Here is an 8758-nt window from a genome sequence, read left to right on the forward strand (position 1 = left end):
CAATATCCTGGGCAGTCACCAATGATCAAAATCTTAACTGGAAAAGCAACATTAATACTGTGGTTGCAAAAGCAGGCCAGATCCTGGGAAGTCTACTGTAAATAATTAATCTCCTAACATGTCTGGCAACCACAGGAATATGTTGAAATATTTTGCTTGGCTGCACTAGTGCAGCTTCAACAATACTGAAGAAGTTCCATACAATCAGGGCAAAGCAACCTGCTTAATTCATATTCCTTTCCACCACCTTAAGCATATACTCCCTCCACCAACTCTTAAAGCGATAGCAGTGTGTAACATCTATATAATAAACTGCAACAATTCACCAAACTACTTCAACAGCACCTTATGAACTGTAAACTGAGAAATACCAGAGCAGCTGCCAACATCCCATCCAAGTGAAACACTATTTTAAGTTGGAACAATATTGTAATTCCTTCCAATTCACCTGGAAAGTCCTTCTAAATGGCACCATGGATGTACCTATATCACTGATGGTCTCACTAGGCAACAGTGAGGACTAAAGATGCTGGAAACCGGAGTTTAGATTAGAGTGGTACTGGAAAAGTACAGCAGGTCAGGCAGCATCTGAGGAGCAGGAAAATTGACGTTTCGGGCAAAAGTCCTTCATCAGGAATAGATGCCCTTCTTGATGAAGGGCTTTTGCCCGAAACGTCAGTTTTCCTGCTCCTCAGATGCTGCCTGACTTACTGTGCTTTTCCAGCACCACTGTGGTTTGTAGATAGCTTCTCAAGGGAAATATAAGAAGAGAAACAAGTGTTGGGCCTGTCATTGATACTCTTAAAGCAAGAAGCAATTTTTTAAAAATTACAGTGTTAGTGAAATGTTATGCTTTGAGATCAAAGAGTCCATGTGCAAAACCAGTATTATCTGGTTTCCATTCTAGCTCCTGGAAGTCTATTTGCTCTGGGTAGAAGGCTTTTAAATACATATACACCCAGAAGGATACTTCCAACACCTCAACCATCAGATCAAGATAGTAACAGATCTATATTCTGTAAGTAAACTATAACCCCTTGTCTATACAATCATTGCTTTGTTAGAGCTTAAATATGATAACATTTACTTTATATTTCTTTTTACATTATAATGTTTTGTGGTTATCTGGTAAATGGACCAAATTAATCATCATCTTTCTTGAATTATGTTACCATAGACCATAGGATGCTAAGGTATTGGAGCAGAATTAGCCCTTTTGGCCCATCGGGTTTTCTTCTACCATTCAATTATGACGGATGTGATTCTCAACTCCATTCTCCTGCCTTCTCCCCATAGCTCTTGATCTTCTTACTAATCAAGAACCAATTTACCTACGTCTTAAATACCTTCAATGACTTGACCCCCACTGCATTCTATGTGAATGACTTCCATAGGTTCACCACTTTCTGACTAAAGAAATTCTTCCTCATCTCAGTTCTCAAGGGTTGTGCCTTCTGTCTGAGGCTTTCCCTAGGGTTGTAGTCTCTGCTACAAATAGAAACATCTTCATGTCCACTGTCTCCAGCCATCTCATTATTCAACAGTACTAAAGAAGCTCAACCCCATTTTAGTATTCTAAAAGTTTCAAAGAGATTCCAACCCCCTCGATCTTTCTAAACACTGAGTACTGACCGAAAATCCTCAACTGGTCTCCATAGGAGAGACCTAGGGGTGCAGTTGCATAGTTACTTGAGAGTGGAGTCGCAAGTAGACAGAGTGGTGAAGAAGGCATTTAGCACACTTGACTTCAATGGTCAGTGTATTGAGTATAGGAGTTGGGATATCATGGTGCAGCTGGACAGGACATTAGTGAGGCCACTTTTAGAATACTTTGCTGAATTCTGGTCTCCCTGCTACAGAGACGATGTTGTTAAAATTGAAAGGAATCACCAAAGATATAGGTGGCGGCAAAGGTGTCTGGACGTTTTAGTTTCCTTTTGTTTCTGTTTCTTTAATTTCTGCTCTTGTTTTTAGTTCTAGCTATTGTATTCAAAGATGGTGCCAGAGTGGCGACGCTGTACTCTTCTCATGGTACTCCTGTACTCTGGTATACCTGACATTGAACCTAATCTAATCTAGTGGGCTCTACCACAAGCTGCTCTAAAAATCTCTTGTAGACATTGCACAAATTCCTTTTCTTGAGATTCACTCTCAAACTGATTTTCCCAGTCCACTTGAGTATTGAAATCTCCCACAATTATTGTAATCATGCCTTTCTTACGTGCCTTCTCTATCTCATGCTTTATTTTCTACTCATATCCTGATTACTGCTAGGAGGCCTGGACATAACTTCCATCGAGGTCTTTTTTTCCTTTGCGGTTTCTCAACTCTGCCACACAGATTCTATACCTTCTGATCTTGTATCACTTCTTGCGATTGATTTAAGTTAATTTCTTACGAACATGGCAATGCCATCCCCTCTCAATAGGACATGTATCCTTGGATATTTAATTCCCAGCCTTGATCTCCTTGCTGCCAAGTCTCTGTAATGCCACAACATCATACCAGTTAATTTCAATCTCTTCTATAAGCTCATTTACTTTGTCCTACACTATGTGCATTTAAGGACAGCATCCTCAGTCTTTTGTTGACTGCCCCCCTTCTCATAGTTATCCCCTTATCTGCTGTGCCTGAAGTTAGGTTCCTGGCCCTTTCCACATTCTGTCCTATTATATAGTCACCATCATACAGCGTGGGAACAGACCCTTCATTCATAGCGACCTAGTTTTCCAAGCTAAACTAGTCCCATTTGCCTGGGTTTGGTCTGTATCCCTCTAAGCCTTCCTTATTCATGTATCCACCCAAATATCTTTTTAAAGTTGTAACTGTACATGCATCTATCACTTCCTCAGAGAGTTCATTCCACATACGAAACTCTCTCTGTGTGCAAAAAATTGTCACTCGGATGCCTTTTAAATCTTTTTCCTCTTGAAAATATGCCGTCTAGTTTTGAACTCCCCCAGCCGCGGGAAAAGATCCTTGCTATTGACCATAGCTATACTCATGATTTATAAACTTCTATGCGGTCATCCTTCAACCTCCTACACTCCATTGGAAAACGTTCCAGCCTACCCAGCCTCTCCACATAACTCAAACCCTCCAATCCCAGCAACATTCTTGTAAGTTTTTTGAGCCTTTTCCAATTTAATAATATCCTTCCTACAGCAGAGCAACCAAAACTGTACACAGTACTCAAAAGTGGCCTCACCAATGTACTCCCAACTGCTAACCTCAGTAGTCTGAGCAATGAAGGCAGACATGCTAAACACCTTCTTAATCACCGCCTACCTGTGATGCAACTTTGAAATATCCATTTATTCCCACTTTGTTCTTAGCTGCCAGTCAATTCTCTGTCCGTGTCACAGCCACTAGTTTTCCATTATCAACTCTACTAATTACATTCTCTCAAAATTCCAGTAGATTCTTCAAACATGATTTCAATTTCATAAATCCATGCTGACTGTGTCCAATCCAGTCACTAATTTCTATGCTCTGATATTAAATCTTATATAATGGACTGTTGCATTTCTCCACTACTGACGTCAGGCTGACTGATCTACAATATCTCTTTGCCTCTCTTTTTAAATTGAGAAGTTACATTATCTTCCCTCCAATCCACAGAAATTGTTTCAGAGTCTAAATAATCTTGAAAGATGACCACCAATGCTTCTACTGTCTCTAGCCACTTCCTTAAATACTCTGGAATGTTGGTTGTCAGGTACTAGGGATTTATCATCCTTTAATTTAATCAATTTCCCCGACACCATTTCCTTACTGATTTCCTTCAGTTCCTGTCTCTCAGTAGATCCTGGGACATGATGTCTCTCACATCATTGGGACATTATTTATGTTCAAGTGCAGTTTGGATAATGCACTAGCGTAGACTGTTACTTTAAATTTACATATTGATTAAGGTTTCAGTTCTCTTCATGTATATTAATACATTGATAATTTATTCTCAAAAGTACACCTTTCACTATTCCCTATTGCACAAGATACTTGCTAATTGAGCTTGATTGGGGCAAAATGATTATCTGCCTAAATTGAAATCTATCTGAAAATAAAAATTTTCTTTATATATCTGCTTTTTCTGTAACTATTTCTATAAATACCATCAATTTTGTTTATAATTTGCTGAAACCATCCTCGGTATATAGGTGTTAGTACTTTATGTTGATGTACAGGATATTTGTGAGGCTGTTCTGGAATACTGTGTCCAGTCTGGTTGCCCAGTAATAGGAAGGATATTATTAAGCTGGAGAGGGTTCAGAAGAGATTTACCAGGATGTTGCAGGGTAAAGAAAGGCTGGTACTTTCTTCACTGGAGCGAAGGAAGTGGAGAGGTGACCTGAGAAATTAATTAAATAATGAGAGGTACAGATGGAGTTGATGATAGTTGTCTTTTCCCTAAAATGGGGAATTTCAAGATGAGGGAACACATTTTAAGGTGAGAGCAAAGAGATTTCAAAAAGACAGGAACGTTTTTTTTCCACTGAGAGAAAGTGAGGACTGCAGATGCTGGAGATCAGAGTCGAGAGTGTGGTGCTGGAAAAGCACAGCAGGTCAGTCACCATCCAAGGTGCAAAAGAATTGATGTATCGGGCACGAGCCCTTCAGGAATGAGAAATTTTTTACTCAGTGGTTCGCATGTGGAATGGACTTCCTGACGGAGTCATGGATGGGGGAACAATTAGAATTTTAAGACATTTGGTTAGATGCATGAAGAGAAAAGGTTTGTAAGGAACTGAGCCAAGAGCAGGCAGGTGGGACTAGTTTAGTTTGGGATTATGTTCAGCATGGACTAGTTGGACCAAAGGGTCTTTTTCTGTGCTGTATATCTCTATGATTCAATGATGAGTTTACTCTGAACTCTACTTGCAATTAGACCAAGACCTGCAGAAACCCACCCTTTAACGTCAAGAATTGAGATCTTAAGAGTTATTAGACTTAAGTTTTGCATTCTGATTTGTTTATTGGTAATTAAACACTGTAGTTGTGAACCTACTAAGCCAACATAGATACAGCAGTAGACCCCTTGAGCTTGTTCTACCATTCAATGAGGTTATGGTTGATCTGTTGTGTTTACCTGCCTTTGCCTCGAAGCCCTTAATATCCTTGCTTAACAAAATTTTACCTCCGATTTAAAATTAACAAGTGATATATAATCAACTGCCATTTATGGAAAAGAATTCTAAACCTCTGCCACCCTTTGTGTGTAGAGGTGTATAGGACATTGGTTATGCCACTGTTGAAATATTGCATGCAGTTCTGGTCTCCTTCCTATCGAAAAGATGTCGTGAAACTTGAAAGGGTTCGGAAAATCTTTACAAAGCTGTTGCCAGGGTTGGAGGATTTGAGCAATAGGGAGAGGCTGAACAGGCTGGGGCTGTTTTCCCTGGAGCGTCGGAGGTTGAGGGGTGACCTTATAGACATTTACAAAATTATGAGGGGCATGGATAGGGTAAATAGGCAAAGTCTTTTCCCTGGGGTTTGGGAGTCCAAAACTAGAGGACATGGGTTTAGAGTGATAGGGGAAAGATATAAAAGAGACCTCAGGGGCAACTTTTTCACTCAGAGGGTGATATGTGTATGGAATGAGCTGCCAGAGGATGAGGTGGAGGCTAGTACAATTGCAGCATTTAAGAGGCATTTGGATGGGTATATGAATAGGAAGGTTTGGAGGAATATGGGCCGGGTGCTGGCAGGTGGGACTAGATTGGGTTGGGATATCTGGTCGGCATGGACGGTTGGACCGAAAGGTCTGTTTCCATCTCTGATTGAATGCTTCCTAACATCTCTTCTGAACAGTCTGGCTGTAATTTTTTGACAATGCCTCCTAATTTTAGAATCTTCAGCAAGTTTTGAGAACCTTCCAGCTCAGCAAGCAAACTTAGATTCAGAACTTCAACTAATGGAAATAGTTTATCTTCATCTATCCTATCTATTCCTGTTAAGATCTTAAAGACTTCAATGAGATCATCCCTTCTCTTTCTAAATTCTAGAGAAAACAGGCCTAACTTGTATAATCTCTCCTCAAACTTAACCCTTTAAGTCCAAGGTCAATATATCCTTCCTATGGTGTGCCCAGGTCTGCTTACAGTACTAATGCCTTTTCACCATTTTACTCATTAAGATTTGAGGTGCATTAAGTTCTTCATTTTAATATATGCTAACTTCTTTTTGTTGCATTTGATATTTTTCTTTATTTTCAGCCATCTTTATGTAAAGTTAGTTGATTAGTAAATTTTACTGTTTGAGAACAAATGTAAACTGGCTGCTAAAGATTTGTTTGTGTAATGAACACATTGTTTTGAAAAATTATCCTAATTCATTTGCCTTATCAGCAAGATCCACTTGCTTAGTTTGCCACTTTGCAAACCGACTTAGTTCTTTCAATTAATATAGATTTGTTATATATCCAGTCTTGCTGCTTTAAGTGCATGCCATGTATTCTTACAATTAAAAAAAATGTTGCCTTTTAGGTGAACTAATTTAAACGTGAATTCGCTTAAAGGTGAATTTCCTTGCCTTTTTTGCCATGCAGCCAGTAGTGGATCTTCCAGTAATCTGTCTATCGCAGGGCCATCGTTACCAGCAGAAAACACACACTTCAGTGGCCTAAGTGACAACTCCATAAAAGCTAAAGATGATCAAAGCTGTTAAATAGAAAATTGCCTCAATGTAAGCTGGTACTACAACTTGTACTACATGGAAGTAAATGAGCATAAAGTGAGCCTTTTAAAAAAATGTATTCTTGATGTCCAAATATTTAAGTAAATCAGAAAACAAATACTGCCCCTTAATCATTTGTGCCAAGACAGTCATATGAAAAGTTAATGCTAAATTTGATGGAAGATAGATCACACATTTGTCATTTTTTGAACTTTGGTATACATGACTGAGGTTAATGCGGTGCTATATATGATTTTATTTTATTCATCAATGTAGCATTTTGAAAAGAGCTAAAACTGCATTGGAAAGTTTCCTGTCTAGTGAAATTCCACTTATAAAAGCTAAAACTCAAATATGTAGTCTCCATTTGAATTTCCTTTATGTGCTCAGCTTTATTCAGTTATAATGTGACTGTTTAACCAAAATGTGACACTTTGTATTTCATAAAATTGCATATTTTTACTAAAATCCCATTATGTTAAAAAATATGTTACAAACACTTAGCTCCCTTAATGGGTAATTTTATTCCCTATAATATCTCAACTCAGTTGTTATATGTAGGGAAATTCATACAAAATGCCATGAAAATCCAATTATTGTTCTTTGTTCCATCTGTTTATATTTTAGTTTGTTTTTCCAACCACAACGTTTTCTCATTTTGTCTCTCTGAAAAGATTTGTGCCCAAGTTAAAATTTAAAAAGTGAAAGGACTATTGCAATTCGCACAGTTCAAGAAAAGTTAGTGATTTGCATAATTCTGAGGGTACATTGAAATATGGTTCATAGATTCCTTAAACCCTTTTAAAATAATATTGGTTGCTTCAGTCTTTGATTAAGCTCGTCACAACCAAGGTTTTAAATGCATGTCTATGTTCAGACTCCCAATAACAATGTTACTGTGTTTTCACCCTGAAATTGACTAGTAAGATTTTTGTTCCTAAATGTAGATGTGCAATTTTGACAAATTTAATTCTGTTCTTTTCAGAGAGAGAGTTTAACAGCAATTTTGAGCTATGGTACTTGATGGACACTTTTGTAAAGGACAATTACACTGACATATGTATTTATACTCTGAAGAATGTGAATATAGCTTTATTTTTTGTCCCTTAGTTGAATATTGCTTAACATGCAAATATAATGCTTTACAGTTTAAGTAAGACTGTTTACTAGAAATTGTCATGTCACAGATTTAGCTGCAAACTATTGAAGATCTACATTATTTACAAAATGTAAATCTAGTCTATATATGTTTTTATATGAAATGGATTACAGGTATGTTTTATAAAAGGGTTTATGCATGTGTATATATTGCTCAATACTTTATTTTAATGTTTATGTGCTATGTGTTGAAGAATTCAAAACTTTCACCTATACATTGACTTTGTTCTGTTGTGTTCACATGAAATTGCACTGTGCAAAAAGTCTTGCTTTGTTAGAACTGGAGAGGAGTAAAACCTTTCTTAGGACTCCTGGGGTTGTGAAAAGTGCGATTTAAATACACCTTGTGTCTTCAAAGATATGTGTAAGAAATTCATTGGGAGAAAAATAATGAAAATGCCAACTTAGCTAGGAGCAAAATATCAGAGACACTTAGGAATGATGGGCTCAGTTGGAACTACACACAATCTGTTTGGAGCAGCAAATCTGCAGAGATGTTATACCCTTGTCAACTTTGAGATGAAAACTCAAGAGAAGTCTTATGGAAAATCTATGGCTTTATATTCTTATGAATTCTATGAAGCATTGAGCAATGCCCTGTCCATTTATATCCATTAAACATGAGAATATTTGAGCTCTTACTTAAGTATGTTTTCTCTAACTTTGAAGTTTTAACTGCAATTTCAGATGGTGAGAATTTGCAATGTTTTGAGCCACATATGTTTTGTTCTTGTAAATTAGTCATTGCATTATATATGTACCAAGTTGCCAAATAAAGTAGCTTCTACTGAACCCATCTTTAAAGTACAACTGTGTTTAAATAGAACATTTTACTGTTAAAAGGGTATTTGTAAATTTCACAAAAGTGTAGACCTTAGCAAGAGTAGGCCATTCAGCCCCTTGACGAAAGTGAGGACTGCAGATGCTG

General features: G+C 37.6%; 1 protein-coding gene across 1 annotated transcript in view; it reads left to right on the plus strand.

Moving 5' to 3' along the window:
* Positions 1-7134, plus strand: part of ppip5k2 (diphosphoinositol pentakisphosphate kinase 2) — a 168793-nt gene extending 161659 nt beyond the window's left edge. The window contains exons 30-31 of the mRNA XM_060837085.1: positions 908-1018; positions 6515-7134. Of these exons, the coding sequence (XP_060693068.1) occupies positions 908-1018; positions 6515-6663 (260 nt within the window). The 3' untranslated portion in view covers positions 6664-7134. The remainder of the gene's footprint in view (positions 1-907; positions 1019-6514) is intronic.
* The last annotated feature ends 1624 nt before the right edge of the window (positions 7135-8758 follow it).

Source organism: Hemiscyllium ocellatum, chromosome 2, assembly GCF_020745735.1.
Source record: "Hemiscyllium ocellatum isolate sHemOce1 chromosome 2, sHemOce1.pat.X.cur, whole genome shotgun sequence".
NCBI classification, from domain to species: Eukaryota; Metazoa; Chordata; class Chondrichthyes; order Orectolobiformes; family Hemiscylliidae; genus Hemiscyllium; species Hemiscyllium ocellatum.